The sequence below is a fragment of the Eretmochelys imbricata genome, chromosome 17 (genome assembly GCF_965152235.1).
Source record: "Eretmochelys imbricata isolate rEreImb1 chromosome 17, rEreImb1.hap1, whole genome shotgun sequence".
Classification (NCBI taxonomy): Eukaryota; Metazoa; Chordata; order Testudines; family Cheloniidae; genus Eretmochelys; species Eretmochelys imbricata.
In genome coordinates, this window is record NC_135588.1 from 20177339 (window position 1) to 20193327 (window position 15989).

General features: G+C 46.0%; 1 protein-coding gene across 3 annotated transcripts in view; it reads right to left on the reverse strand.

Moving 5' to 3' along the window:
* AP2B1 (adaptor related protein complex 2 subunit beta 1) overlaps positions 1 to 15989 on the reverse strand; it is a 97835-nt gene that overhangs the window by 61263 nt on the left and 20583 nt on the right. For all 3 annotated transcript variants that reach the window (XM_077836325.1, XM_077836323.1, XM_077836324.1), the window contains exons 6-9: positions 5957 to 6147; positions 4321 to 4542; positions 3366 to 3486; positions 1559 to 1654 (exon numbers count right to left, since the gene is read on the reverse strand). In XM_077836325.1, coding sequence (XP_077692451.1) covers positions 1559 to 1654; positions 3366 to 3486; positions 4321 to 4542; positions 5957 to 6147 — 630 coding nt within the window. The remainder of the gene's footprint in view (positions 1 to 1558; positions 1655 to 3365; positions 3487 to 4320; positions 4543 to 5956; positions 6148 to 15989) is intronic.

The window sequence follows — 15989 nt, forward strand, 5'->3', positions numbered from 1 at the left end:
TTTAGTTGGTGATGGTCCTGCTTTGAGCAGAGGGTTGGACTAGATGATCTCCTGAGCTCCCTTCCAACCCTGATCTTCTATGATTCTATGAATACCAGATGGGAGAGACAGACTCCGATGACATCCAGATACCTTGGGAATGTGCTGTCCATTCTGTATTGAGGAGGGACACGTAGCCCAACTTCTAACCTGAAGGGATTCTAAAGGGCCTGGAGTGGGCTTGTCAGGGACTGGCTGAGAAGACTAGCCCCTAAAAAGTACCACCTCTAATTCGTCCAAACTGCTTAATAGCCTCTGCTCTTTCAATCTCAGATCCTCTTCTTCTGTCACCGTTGCTACTCTTCAAATAACCTGTTCCCGACTACTTGGCCACAGAGGACACATGCTGGAATCCGGTGACATTGCAGCCCGGAAATCCAGACAGACCGGTGCTGATCACTGCCTCTGGGCAGCTTTGAGAGATGGAGGAGGAAACTCCATCGCAGGGACAAATTTTTCTATCAGCACTGATCTGAGCCAGAAGAACCTGGGAACAGCAAGGTGGTGGGGATAAAAGGGCTAATCAAAGGCCATATATATCCTGCAGATGGATGAAGCAGTCTGAGGCCTTGTCTACATACAAACTTGCACTGATTAGTCCAAGTGGTGCAAACCTGTGTGGATACTCTTGTTTCCATTTAAATCAGCCTTTTTTGGGAAATAAGACGGTCCACACAGCTCTTTCCACTGGCTTATCTAAATCACTTTAACTACAAACCTAACCTTACACTACAGTGATAGCTGTCGAGCACCTTTCAGAACAATAGATTTGCTTTAAAAATTAAATCAATACACCACCTTAATACTGTCATTTGTAGGTGGCTGTTGAACTGACAAGGGATCTTTTACACTGTTGTTCTAGATAACTGCAAATGTTCATGGAAAGCCATTCACATGAGTCAGACTAACAGACATCTGAATAAAGCTTCAGGTTTTACAGATCTTTAAAACTAGACAACCCGATAGAGTCTTTTTGAGTGTGTTTTGCAATTGACTTCAACTCCGAATGCTGAAAAAAATAAAAACACTCCCCAATTCTTTTTGTAGGTCCTATTTAAATGGAACTGGGGACACAAGCCACTCCTTCATTGCACTGAGTCCTCTGCATTTCTTATGAAACAAATAGGACCTCTCCTTTAAAGATCCAGCTCACAGCGACTAGGGCATTCTTAGCTGGTATAAATTATCATCACTCCACTGAAGCCAATAGAGCTATGACAATTTACTTCAGATGAGGATCTGCCCACTATCCTTCCAGTAGGTTGGGATCCGAGAGAAAGAGGACAATCTTGTGATTAAGGCACTGAGCTGGGACTCAGGAGATCAGAGTTCCATCCCAGACTCTGTTTCTCTCTCTCTCTCACACACTCACAGAGTAGGACTTGGGGCAAGTGACTCAACCTCTAAAATAAGGATAAGAAACCACACAAGGCCGAAGGGGAGAAATCCATTCAGATTTCTGAAGTGCTCAGATATTGTGGCAATGAGTAAAGCCTATAAACCAATGCTAGTTACTTGCCTCGACCTTGATAGCACATCGTCCAATAGCTCGCACAGCCTTGCGGACAAAGTCAACATCCACCTCGGTAGCGTACTCCTTGAGTTCCGCCAGGACCTGTTGGGAAAAGCATCACCCAAAATACGAGTCATTTGAGCCATGAAGTCTGGATAACATTTCCAATGGCCCCTCCTCCATTTCTACCTAGCCATGCCACTTAGGTACTTGAAAATTAAATGAAGCTACTGATCCCCAGAGCACAGAGAGCTTTAAACGTTCTGGGCTCAAAGTATTTAGTTGGGTTAATTTAAAATGTGCCCATCCATAGTTCTAGGCACATGTACAACGTTTACAGACGTACAGCTCTACGTAACGTTAAGTGCTGTACCAACATCAGCTACATCTCAAAACCCCTCAGAGGCAAGTATCCCCATTTCACAAATGGGGAAACTGAGGAACAGATTAAGTGTCTTGTCCCAAGTGGAAACACAGAGTGAATCAGATGGGGAGCAACGGGTTTATTCTCAGTAGGTTCCACTTGAGGCCATTATTGAGTTCTGTGATTGAGCTTTGCCTGCTTTATAAATGTGGCTTTAGAACTGGGAAGGAGACATGAGAGTCCAAGTTCTCAGCTTTGATCTTAGTCCTTCAGACTACTCTGCAGCTCTTGAAAATCAACTGCATTATCTAGCAGAAGGCACTTCAAAATTTAGTGAGGAATCTGCAGACCAAAATCCAAGAGGAGTGCTACACATCTATATTGCCGGCAATTGATTTTCCACAGATTTTCCATGTGCCCCGCAGATCAGTGACATGGGGCTGCCTTGCTCCATCACTTTCCATAAATTGTGACACAAACAGCTATTTTAAATATGCCACAGTAAACAAGAATATTTAGTTATAAAATGGAACAGGGTGGCACATCAGCTGCAGATGGAATCGCTCTGTGTTAACGAAGAGGGGTTAGTGCTTGAAACACACCCTAGGAGAGAAGGGATAGACCATGGTGGAATTTCAGGTACTGGGATGACAGGACAGAAGCAGCACAGAATGGGAATATGAACACTGAGTGGGCAGGAATTCACAAGTTCTAATCTCGACCCTGCCACCAACTCATATGCAAATGACTTCAGCTCTGTTTGTTTCTGCAACTCCAGTCTGTAAAATGTACCCCCTATCTAAAGACTGGGAGTGGATGTGTCATTACACAAAGTAAAACTATTTCCCCACATTTATTCCCCCCATCCCCCTACTGTTCCTCACACGTTCTTGTCAACTGCTGGAAATGGCCCACCTTGATTATCACTACAAAAGGTTTTCTCTCTCTCCTGCTGGTAATAGCTCACCTTACCTGATCACTCTCGTTACAGTGTGTATGGTAACACCCATTGTTTCATGTTTTCTGTGTATATAAAATCTCCCCACTGTATTTTCCACTGCATGCATCTGATGAAGTGAGCTGTAGCTCAAGAAAGCTTATGCTCAAATAAAATTTGTTAGTCTCTAAGGTGCCACAAGTCCTCCTTTTCTTTTTGCAGATTCAGACTAACACGGCTGCTACCCTGAAACCTACCTAACAAGTGTGTTGCAAGGTTTGTACAATGCTATTAACATCTAAATCACTAAGGAATTTCCAACCCCTCTGTTAAGTAACTGCAGACTGTACACTGTGCCAGAGTTAACACTGATTTGCTGCTGTTTATTGTACCACAGTTCAGAGAACACTTTTAGAGGTATTAATTTGTGCATAAATCTTCCCTCACGGCATGCATATTGGAGCCGGTATACCCCATCCATCGGGGATATGATCGCAGTTGGAGTAACTGACCTGGGCAATGTTTGCCTGGGATGCCAGGCGGATCATGATGTCCAGCTTCTCCAGTTTGACATAGATGGGGTCGTTGTACTTCACAAAAAATACCTTGATTTCTTGCTTCAAGATTTCAGGCCTGGGGAACACACACATACACACAACACAATTGCACACACTTTTAACTCAATGACTTTCCATTTCAACAACGATGACCTGATTTTTAGGACAACCTTCGCTTTTGCTAAGAACACAATGGTACCAGCGCCTAGCAATGATTTGCACACGAATATATTAGACCTGCATTGCCAATTAACACCCATCTTTTACCTCTAAGCCTTCTGATTTTTTACGCTGCCGGGTTCAAGCTGCTTTAACTCTGCCTCCATCCCCACCTGCCCTGCACCCACCCATAACACCCTCCCAACACATCATGCCACCTACACCACCAGAGTCTCTCCTTCAGTTCTTCCGTCAGTGGCTAGACACCTATATCAACATAGAGCCATTTTCCCCAAATGTACCAGCTCCTGTGCCACACCCATCCCACCTTCTCAATATTATCAAGAGATCACAGTATTTGAACCTGCTGAGAAAAAATAAATGTTGATCTCCTTCTCCCGGTTTAGATTCTTTGATTGAGAGTGGAGGGAAGGATCTTTTGTGTTTCTATGGCAGGGAGAGGGGAGAAAGGAATGCATGTCCTAAATCACCTTCCCCAAGAAATCTTGGCTGGCTAAAGAAACACAACAGTGATGCTGGTAGAACTAATCAGCTGTAAAAACAGTCAATGACTCTAGCCGACAACCGTGCGTTCCAGAATACAGGAAACGGGACTAGTCAACCAACTCCTCAGAGCCAGGGGTTGGGTCCTCACAATTAGCACACCTGGACACACAGAAACTTCTGAATGGATTAACTCAGCCAGATCCCCTTTCACCACACCCAGTGAGAGCAGCACTCTGGCCTGTACCTTTTCTGCACAATTAAGTTGATGTTTCTCAGGGCAACATACTGAACTTCAGGCTCTCCAGACAGCAGCGTGACAAGCGGAGGGGCCAGTTTCTTCAGCAGCATGTTGTAATAGTCAGACTCCTTGGGTAAGAGCTCCAGGAACTTCATCAAGACTTTCACAGCAGAAAGCACCACAGCCGAGTTGGCATGAGACAGCCGGGGAGTCACCCGCTCACAGATGCTAGAGACAGAAAAGACTATGTGGATTTTCAGATTATTTCTGAATTTCTCCCATAAGACCTCAGCTGAATGGGGGGTCTCTCAGAAACACAACAGGACCCAGGAACCCATGGTTGGCAAGTAACCCCTTGCAATCAGATGTCAGCAATGCCAACCACCATATAAGGCAGAAACTGCATTTATATTCCATTCAGTTCCACACCCTGACTTTTAGAGAATTTAAATATGAAGAGTGAGCGGGACATGTTCAGAGCTGTTCAACAGGCAGCCCCATTCGGGGGAAGCTAGGACAACACAGGCCTGAGGCTTGGAGATCTCTGTAGGGTCCTAGAGCTGACCAAGAGCCTGTTTTCTGAAACAAGACAAGGGAATCTTAAAACATCAAGGACGAGGGGAAAATTCAGTAAAACTGCCTGCAAATTTTTTTTAAAGGGGATTATCTGTTCTGCCTCAAAAATGCAGGCACTGGAAAAAACCCAGCAAATTAAACGAGGCTTGCGCCCTTTCAGTTTCTTTATGAAGGATACCGAAAGCAGAAGGCGATTTTTTTTAAAGCAGTGCTTTTTTCTTCTTGTTTTCCCCCCTACTATGCAGGACGTAGATATTGGTCTTTCCTGGCTTTGGTGGAGGACCAGGGACAGTCTAACACGTTTGCTAGGACTTCTTGACATCTTAACTGAAGAGCGGGGGTTAGGGGAATGAAATCTAACACAAGCTCTTCTTCTCAATGTCAGTCACTGACGTTAAAGAGGTATTCCCCAAAACAATGAGTTTTAAACAGTGACGGAAACTGCTTCCTCATGTCATCCCTCAACTTTATCGTCTGTCCCGTGATGCCATAATTTAGACTAGTTTTCTTGGCACCATCGAATTTTCCAGCCTTGACAGAACCTGAAATAATGTGAGAAAACAAGCTGTTTCATACAAAGAAAACAAAAAAAGCTTTCAGGCCCCTCTTTATGCAAAAAGAGCAAAAAAAGGGCACAGAGCCCAATTTATTTTCTCCACGTCTCCTTTAAGGGGTGTAGTGCTACCAGCTTGTGTGTTGTGCGAAGTGCACGTACCAATTGTCACACCACCGCTGGTCTTGGCGGATCCATTGCTGGACCCGCGGTATACTATGAAGAGTCTAGCCCTTTAAGGGAAACATGGAGAGCAGAGAGATGGGGGTCTGTGCAACTTAATAGCAGTTCCCAGTGGATTCTTCTGTGCGCAATACCTGGAATATCAAGCCCTCATGGCTTTTCACACGGCTTCATTTGAAGTCTATTTCTGCTATTTGAGGCCTGTATCACAGTCCATTACATCAAGCCCCCACCCTCACACAGGTGATGGGACACTGTAGCTAATCCGTCAGAACTTTACTGCAGGAAGGCTCCTAGCCACACATGAAGGGTGTGAGCCAGCGCATGTACCTCTGAGCCTCGCGGTCATCCTTGGGGTTGTAGTTAGACAGACAGTCCAGAATGAAGATCTGGCCCCATTCGGTGCATTCATTCAGGGCAGTCAGCAGCTTGTTAATGTTCTGAGGGTTTAGATCCAGCAAGTTACTGTTGGGATGTGACTCACTGATCTCCGACAAGGCAGCCACCGCGTTAGCCACTACCTAAGAGAGGAAGAGAAGAGGAGAGGCATTCATGGTTAGTAGGTCACCCAGGACTCGAGGGATTAACTTGGCTTAGCACATGTTATGCAGCTGGGCCATGTTTGAGACTTTGCCTCGATATCATGACCTATGATAAGTAGATATCACCAAACCATCAGAGACCCATGTTAATCTGACAGTGCAGTGGCAGCTCATGGGAGACCCAAAGTTTCAATGCAATCTTGCCATTTGCTCTTCATGGGCTGCCCAAAGTTAGAGTCCCTCCTAGAACGCTCTTGGTATCTGAGGGAGGGAGGAGAGGGGAAAAAACTGCACTGCTGTTAGGAGACCACTGCTGGTAAAGCATGAGACCAATAGCGGGCCACAGCAGAGTGGATGGTGCAGAGAGCGTAATGTCCACGGAGGATATGTAAAAGATGGGCCAGGTAGAAGAGGCTAAAGGCTTGCCCTGTCCAAAGGAACATGGCCTTTTCTACAAGCACTGCCTTTTGCAATACTAATTCTGGGTATGCAGCCAAGAAAGGTGACATTATACCGTGCAGCAGTGGTGTGGGTCAGGAGGGCAAAATACCCCAACTAGCGATAGGCTTCAAACATCTATTCAGATCGACAGGATCTTCCAGACCTTAACTTCAATTGAGACCAGCCTCCCTCACTTCCAACGAGGAGAGACGGTTAACTGTGCTTTGTTGATCAGAGTCTGTTGCATGACAAGGTCACCAGTTTCCCTATGGGCACTGGAAGCAGTACATACATGAAGCCTATTTTGCCCCCGAGCCAGTCCCTATAAGCCCCAGTCTGAGCTGTTTGGATGGAGCTAGAACGTCTACAGAACTTTCTTCCTATGTGAAAAACACTAATTAAGAAATGAAAACTCTCTATCGCTCTGCAAGGATCTGCTGAGGAACCCAGTTTGAAAAGAGGCAACATGCAGATTTTGAAGCAGGTGATTCTCCCAACTGGTTGTCTAACAGACAAGAACAGTCTCTGATTGCAAGTCCTTCCCGCTACAATCATTTGTCTACCACGTGCTGTATGATATCCAGTTATTGCAAATATTGCAGTACATTACATGTGGTAGAAGCCAAAGCACATGCCCGGACTTCTAGTCCACTGTAGCAGCGTTCACTTGGGGTGTTACTGCCTGGTGATTCACAGCCCGGTTTGCCGGGCAGTAACAAGCCCCTAGTTCCAGGCTCAAATCACAAGACCTTCCCTCTCAGGTGTAATCTGGGAGTTTGGGAGCTGTATATCCTAACCTGGCATCATATGAAGATTCTTAATAGAGAACTGCTACCCAATATATCAACAAAAAAGCTTCTGTCGCTGTAAATGCACATTGGGTACTATAGAGGTGTAAGCCTGAGTTCAACATATAGAACTACCCAAGATCACACTATATAAAACTCTGTAAAATGGAGATCATGCTGACCTTTCCCATCAAGTGCTTTTGTAACACCGACGGTGGGCGGGATTGAACCTGGGACCTCTGGAGCTAAATGCACGAGCCTCTACTGCATGAGCTAAAAGCCATCTGGCTGTTAGCTAAGGCTGTAGAATAGACTCAATCTCTCTCTCTAAGTGGTCTCGGTGCCACTAGATGGGACAGAACACCACACCCAGGAGGTGTGTGGGTTACACTTTGAGAGCTACTGATGGAAAGTGCCATATAAGAGCTAACTTTATTTTCATTAGAGATATAAGAATGGAATACAACACTGCACATCACATACAGGGAAACCCACGTCTAATGTTCTTCTGCTAAAGTGTCCCCCAGGTTTCTAGTACTAAATTGCTTGACCTTTGGTTACAGAACCGCCTCTATAAAAGTCTGCTGCTCCTCTGGATGGTTTCTTTCGGTTTCCCTGTACACTGCTCTGAAAAGGACACGAATATTGCAAATATTTTACAATACTTCAAAAGTTTTACAAAGCATCAGTCACCAGCTGCTAGAGAATCAGTGTTCCAGAATTATGGCATGCACACGCATGTACGCTAGCTATTTTGTATTTCAAGCTCTAGATGCCATAATGCTGAGTGCTTTAAAAAAAAGCCTAGAGATTGATTTCCTTAGCTGAGCGATTCTTCCATCACTAACCAAGAGAGGATCCTCCATGCTGACTGCCAGCTGCCAATGCCACTCTGATCTAATGAGCAACCTCCTCGGACTCCCTGCTCAATCATCACACTAGCTAATTTATTTATACATCCCAAACCATGCACCCCCCAATGGCATCAAGTAAGGATGCTGCTCCTGTTTGCATCAGCCCTCTTTCAAGACCCACCCTTCCATCATAAATGACATGGCACGAGGACTAATGCTGGGCCTGGGTCAGATTTGATACCCCCCCCCCCCCCGAGCATCTTGGGGGCTCCAGTCTCTGCTTTACTAATCCCAGACAAAACCCTGGTCTGAATCACTGACTATCATAAGCTGGCTGATTTTGCCTCTCACCTGGCTTTTGGCAAATGTCACACTTAAACACCATTCAAAGGCAGGTGTAGCAAACAGTTTATAACACAGTCTGGCTGAACAGTGATAATTTTGCATTTAGGCTAGGATTCCCCCAGGGAGTTGGGAACTCAAATGATGTTTCAAAGGGCTCTGGATACCTAAAATCACTGAGGCTCCTTCAAAAATCCCATGCTGGAGGCTATTAAAATGTATTTAACACCATAAACATACATGGTGCATTACAGCGCTAGTGAGAAACATTCTCTGTAGCTAATCTAACAGGCTTGACCAGGCCCTAGAGAAACCTGCATTAAGCAGCCGTGCTGCATTTGTGAATGATCCCTTCTGGGAGCTCAGACCCACAGCTCAATGCAAATGGCAGAGTGAAATATATTAACAAGGGAGTAGGAGGTGGCTAGGTGGGAAGAGAATGGGTCTTTCGTTACCAGCCTCCACGGAGTGGAGTGGAGGTAAACCAGGAGGGGAGATAAGATGCTCACCAGAATGAGCAATCAGATTACTTTATTATCTAAGGCTAATTGTAAATTAAACCAAGTGTGTAATGCAACTAATGAAGTGTAATGTTCTGCTGCTTAAAACAGGAATCTTCCACTTACTAGCCCATTAAAACGAGGAAGAAAACTGAGAAAAGCAGGTGAACAGATTAAGGAGCGCCAGAGAGACGTGGCTGGCTGGTTTATATGCAGAGTAAAGCAACCAATGCTCAACAAGGAGACCGTCTTCACAGCCCCTCCCCACGATCTCGGATGTACAGCAGTCTCTCCCCACAAAGGTTAGGGGGGCATATGGTACTTCCCAGGAGGAGAGAGTTGTTGGCATTTTAAAGCTGCATATGGGGCATATACAGTGCGTTTGTTTCATTACATAGACACCCAGCTGGGAGGCTATGGGCATTTGCACGGATGCGTATCTGAACGATCATTCCTACAGCCACAGATGCAATTTGACTTTTCAGTTGGGAGATGGGTGAAGCAACCTTTCACTATCAGAGGAAGCGTTCAGATCCTTGGAGAATAAGATCCACACTATTTATACGAGAGTGGCTTTAGCACTAACACCAGACTGACAGGTGCTTTAGGATCTTCTGCTCATACTCAGTCATACCCCTTTCCTGCAACAACTCCTCACCTCAGCACTGCAATCTGCCTCCTGCACAATAGCTTTAAGATACATTCAAGTTAAATGGTGCAAGATAGTTCAGATTAGGGCCACAGGGCCCTTCATCCAGTTTATTTATCTAATGGGCGCAGGTGACCTCTAGTTAAATGCCAAGTATTGTCCCTGCCTGGTGACTGGAACAGGCACTGCCCTGGTCTGAGCACAAGATTGAAAACTAGTAACTCCCCAGCTCCAACCTTAACAATGACACAGGTTCCCTCTGGAGCTTCAGGGAAGTCATGGTCCTCCACTTCCTTTCCCCCTTCAGAGGTATGGCGCGTGAACATTGGACATGCTTGGAGGTTAAGTACCATACAAGTGATCAGTATTTAATCCAGACCCGAAAATGGCTTTCTAAGGTTTTTTACACCATTAAACATCCCCTAACTTGCTCTTTATGGCAGTGGGATTGGTTTTTTGGGTGGAGCATGGTGGGGGCAGGGAGGGGAAGAGAAGGAAAAATGATGCTAGATTTCAGCAGGCATGCTGGAGCACACTTATTTTTTAAAGTGGCTCCCCTTCACTCCAGGCAGCACTAGCATGCTGCTTTCTGCCAGACTAAAACATCATGTTACTTCTCCTCTCACTTTGGGGAATGAGGGGGCTTTGGCAGCATGAGGAGAAGCAAGAGTCACTCTAGCTTTAAACTCTGCTTTGATGAACTGCTCTTTGCAGGCAGCAGAGAAACTAGCTGGGGACGCACACGCCGACCTCAGCACTGCGAATTGTCTGCTTCCCTGGTGCGGCTGCGAGCACATCGTGCAGGGAACACAGAGCTCGGCTAGATGGCTGGGATCACCTGTGCGGCCGTGAGACTCCTTGTTTAGTGCTGTTTCATCCCCCCACCCCCGCCACCCCATAAAAAAAATCTCCAATCCTTCTCACTCAAGTATTCATCGTCTTCTACCAGGGTTTGTCTCACCACTTTTCCGAAGAGGCACGTTGAAATCTCCCCCTCCCACCGCCCGCAGTTGCTCTCTGGCGCCATCCAGTGGCAAAAAGATGATCCCTGTCTGCACACAGGCAGGTTACCATTTAAAACAGAGGCATGAGGCACTGTCCAAACCCTCCCAACCCAACCAAGCTAGGTCTGGGCAGCCAGGTAGAAAATACTGCTGGGGGCAGTGACAAGTGCACACTGCAGGTCTAGCCAGCAAACAGCTGAAAAAGGGCCATTCTGGTCCAAAAAATAAAGGCCAGACACCCATCAGGAGCTAAAACTGCCTCAGAGTCAGAGCACTGATTGATAGTCAAGATCTTGGAATGATCCATTCAGCTGAACAGTGCAACACCTACGAAATTAGAAGTACCTTGTAGCAGGTGTTAAATGATTACGCAGTAATTGGAAGGAGATCTTCCTACAATGGCTGCAGAGTCGACTTTTGGCAGCTAACGTGTATAAATATACAGTGTCTGCTACAATCCATGCTCCCCACCCACCCCTGTTTAAAACCAATGTGGTGTCCGATTTGTATTTGTAAGTAAAATGCAACAAAACTAAGCGGCTGGTTTCTCAGCTTCTCGGGCCTTCTGAATTAAATACATCATAATCTAAGCACTGCTGCTCAGTTAGTAACCGTACTCCCCCAATCACTCATCTGTGGTTTGGTTCTCTGAAAGATACACGATGCAGTAATGAGAGGTTTCAGAGTAGCAGCCGTGTCAGTCTGTATTCGCAAAAAGAAAAGGAGGACTTGTGGCACCTTAGAGACTAACATTTATTTGAGCATCAGCTTTCGTGAGCTCACGAAAGCTTATGCTCAAATAAATGCGTTAGTCTCTAAGGTGCCACAAGTCCTCCTTTTCTTGATGCAGTAATGGTCACACTGCTTGATAAAGGTATATGATTTGTGTACGGCACTTTGAGGCTATGTGGCAATGGGTGCTATAGGAAAAATATAAGCTAGTGATGGGATATAAACCCCACAGCTAAGTGCTCACAGCTGCTGGCTATTTTCCTGGCCCTTTGAGGGGAAAGCACAATAGGAAAGCTTAAGAGATATTCATCCCCAGGCCTTGTCTTGCTCATTTATCAGCCGAGCAGGGAGCTTGATAGATAGAAAACAGCAAATGAGTGAATTCTACTATATCAGCAAAAGCCTCTATATTCTCCATGCACCAGGTTCCATCTCGATCTGGCAAACCCTTAGTCCTCAGCTACTTAAAACATGATTGGACAACTCTCCTTTGGCCCAAATGGGACAGAGAAAACACAGAATGCTGAGGCGAACTGCACTGCCAGCCTCATTGCAAAGATGGGGCCAAACATGAATGTTTCAGGGGGCATTTGTCACTGGAAAGGAAACAAAATATGCAGCACAGAACATTTCTCTTTAGCCTCTTGGTGATGAGTTGGTCACCAAAAGTTTGTGTAAGACTCCCCCACTTTCTGCATCACTTAGTGACATGCCAAAACTCTAACACTGTAGAGAAGTATTTGTGTGTTTTCGGATTAGTTCGGTGAGGCATGAAATGTAACTTGCGACTGAACACAGGTGGGCACTGGAAGATTGGGCCATCTCTGCTGACTGAAGACAGGGTAGGAATCTAGCAACAACTCCGCTCTGGTACGTGCAATGGACTTCTGGGTCTAACGAAAGGGAGTTCTTCATTCTCCCCTTCACACACAAAGCCAGCCAGCAGCAGAAGCATATTAACCAGGAGCAGTGTGGTCATATCTGACCCAGGATTTCGTGGCTTGGGGACACCAAAGGGAGGCATTCATCTTGCAACAGACAAGCTGGGCGGAGGAGGAAGAAACTTCAGCCTCAGGTGGCCAGGAGGCACAGCAAAGAGGCATCGAAGCCCGGGGCACAGCAGCCCGAGAGGCATTTAACTCAGCACTAGAAAGCCAGCTGCAACCTGCCAGTGTCGCTGTCAGAGTCCTTACGTTCCAGTACAGCGCAGCAGACTCATATAAACCCCAGACTGGTCAGCACATGGGCAGGGAGGAGGAGGAAATCCCCAACTCCGTCTGGGGAATGGGGTTCATTTCTTTGGTAGGTCTTCCATGGCTCAGAAAACCAGGCGCCGGGCAGACTGGCAGCAAAAAGTCACAAGGGTAATGGCAATCAGCTTCCTCCTTTGGAAAAAAATATACCATCTAGCTCTTACATAGCACCATCTATAGATCTCACAGCACTTTACAAAAGGAGCTATCACCCCCATTTTAAGTTGGGGAAACTGAGGAAGGGAGGGGACGTGACTTTCCCAAGGTCACCCAGCAGGGCACTGGCAAAGTCCCTAAGTCCAGTGCTCTCTCCACAAGGAAGGAAAGCACTGCATAGAAGCTATGTGGTATTTTCATATTGAATTCAATCAAAATCCACATTTTTAAAATTTAAATGAATCCACCACAAGTTTTACCCTGCAGAGCCCCAGAGCGCTGCAGAAGGTACATCCAGCTACAGAACACAGTCACCTTCCCCGAATCCCTGCGGCTCAGCTCTGCTACTCAGCAAGCACCCGAGTGCTCTGACAGGGACAAGCCCATCCCAGCGCTTTTTCAATCCTCTCAGAGGATCAGAGAAGATCAGGGTTGGAAAGGACTTCAGGAGGTCATCTAGTCCAACCCCCTGCTCAAAGCAGGGCCAATCCCCAATTTTTGCCCCAGATCCCTAAATGGCCCCCTCAAGGGTTGAACTCACAACCCTGGGTTTAGCAGGCCAATGCGCAAACCACTGAGCTATCCCTCCCCCCTCAGTCCCTGTATGTTCCCTTCAGGAACACGCGACTAATTGAGGTTCTACCACAAAACCCAGATGCTTGCACGCAAAGTCTTTATGAGCAAGTGAAGCTCTCTCCTCTGCTCAATGAGTGACAGTTCAGATTGTGTGCAAACCTGGTCACTTCTGGCCTTTGCGTGGGCTCAATGGCCATGCATATTTTCTTAATGAGCATTCCAGTTCTCAGCTTTAGTACATGAAAATGACTAGTGAAAGGAGTAACCCCCTCACCCCCAAGAATAAATGGAGTGGGGGGGAGGGAGGGGAAGAGAAGAGCATGTTAGCTGGTTCTAACTAGTCACTCTTTCCAAATGAATAGGATCGGTTTTCATGTTTCAAGATAGAGAGTCTCTTAAGAGGGCCTACAGAGCCACCCCAACCCAATAGAAGAGGGCTGGGCTAAGGCCCCCCTTGCATTCACTCCAGGAGATCGTTCAACAAGACCAAACGCACCTGCTCTAGGTCTGACCTCAGCAGAGAGAACACCCAAGGGGGTAATAGAGACAGCAAGAGAGAATGGGGAAAGTATGGAGATCCAGCCCATCTTAAATAGGTTTATAACCTAACTGAGGGGGGGTGGGAACCCTGGACTGCTCGAGGGTTTCCAACCAATCCATATGATGGGCTTCTCAGCCCAAACCAGCTCTGGTTGTCAGAGCTGAATATAACAGTGTCCCCAGAGTGCATACTGTTAATGCTGCAGGGAAGACACAGACACAACGAAGAGTCTAATCACGTGACCTGGGGTTTGGTGTGTGTTTCCTGATTAGTTTGGTACTAATTACTAATCTCGGCTCAACCCATACTGATTGACGGGGCAGTTTGTGGATGGTGTTAACACGATAAATCGCCCAGATAGCACCGTTAGCGGAAACGGTTCTCTCATACTCCTTTCCAACCGACACTCATTTGTTCCCATTCTTGTGAAGAACAGTCCCACTCAGAAACATGAGCTCACTTCACCTGCTGCAGAAATAAGAGCCCGCCACCGCAAACAGACTCGGGTGCAGAGCAGCTTCCTATGTCAGCTGCGAAAGATTCTTTTCTCACGAAAATGGGACAAATCAGACTCCCCAACAAAGATGGGCAATGGAGATTTAGCTTAACCACCACTATTTATACTCCTCAGAACACAGGAGTTTCTGAATGACTAGTACAACTCCTGGATCACTTGATCTCTAAAGATCCTGTATTCACAGGCAGCGAAATGGAGATGAGATTAGCAACCAAATGAGTGGTCTGGGAGAAGAGAGACGGTCTCCATTTGGTACCACCCTCCCGACAGCTTCCTCGCGTCAGCCAAATTGTGGTATACCAACCCCATATCCAGACTTCCCTTCCTCACCACACATGTATTTGGATTTTACAATCTTGCCATCAGTCAGAGCCATTCAGCCTTTGAACTGCATCAGCACTGGCCATTTTGGTTTTCTATAAACAAAAATAAATTTGTTACTCATTGATATACAGAGACTAGCAAAAAGAATATAGGCGGTAGCACAGATTGCTCCCTCTTCTACTCCCAGATCTTTTGACTTTTGTTACTAAATCTTATTCTTCTTAACCATGCAGAGAACCCATACAACTCAGAACATGAGCTGACTTCTCTTCCTTCGTGTGTATCAACCTGGGTGGAAATAAAGGCACGTTCTGAAGATAATGGGTTCTCAGAGATGTCACTAAGGCCATAGACTGAAGATGGCTGGATTTCACAGGTATTGCTGGCAGTCTAACTTGGCCCGGTGATGGTGCATTAGGGAAGAACTCAGCTTGAGTCTCAGAACCCAGATTGAGTTTGTAGGACCCACAGAAAAAAAAAACATCTTTTCCCTTGTAAATTGACCAAATAGGATATGAAAATGAGGCAAACGTGGAACTCTGCTATGCTATTTTTAGTCACTCTACAGAGTAGAACTGCATTTTAATTGGAGACGCTCATTAAGGCTGACTAAAGAGGAGAGATGTTGCAACACTGAACTAGTGTTCAATACTAAAAACCTGAGGGCATGACGTAATGGGAGGAGATACTAACTTGGCACAAATCGAATTTAGGGAAGATGTCTGCAGAGAACAGTTATGCCACCGATTAAGAGTCATCCAAGGGAGCCATAGAATCAAGGAGAGAACAATCGCGTTGGACCCACGTAATGAAAGGATGGGTACGGACAAGGATGGATACCCTGTTGTGCTTTTCTCTTACTGTTTATATTGCTGAAAAGAGTCGACCAGCTCAGTGTTACGAACCCCAAGCGAACTAGCTACAGAGCAGATGGAGTTCACGTTCCCTGTAGTACAGTGCTGCCACCTTCTGGTTTAGTCATTAATTGCCGAGCCAGAGACAAAAGCCAAAAACCAAGCTATTGTGCAGACGGAAATACTGAAAAACCTGGTAATCAGTCGCTCTCTTTACATGCGATTCAAAACCTAAGTACCAATCTCCCTTACACACCAAGAAAGGGTTCACTAGAAGTACAGCATCCTGG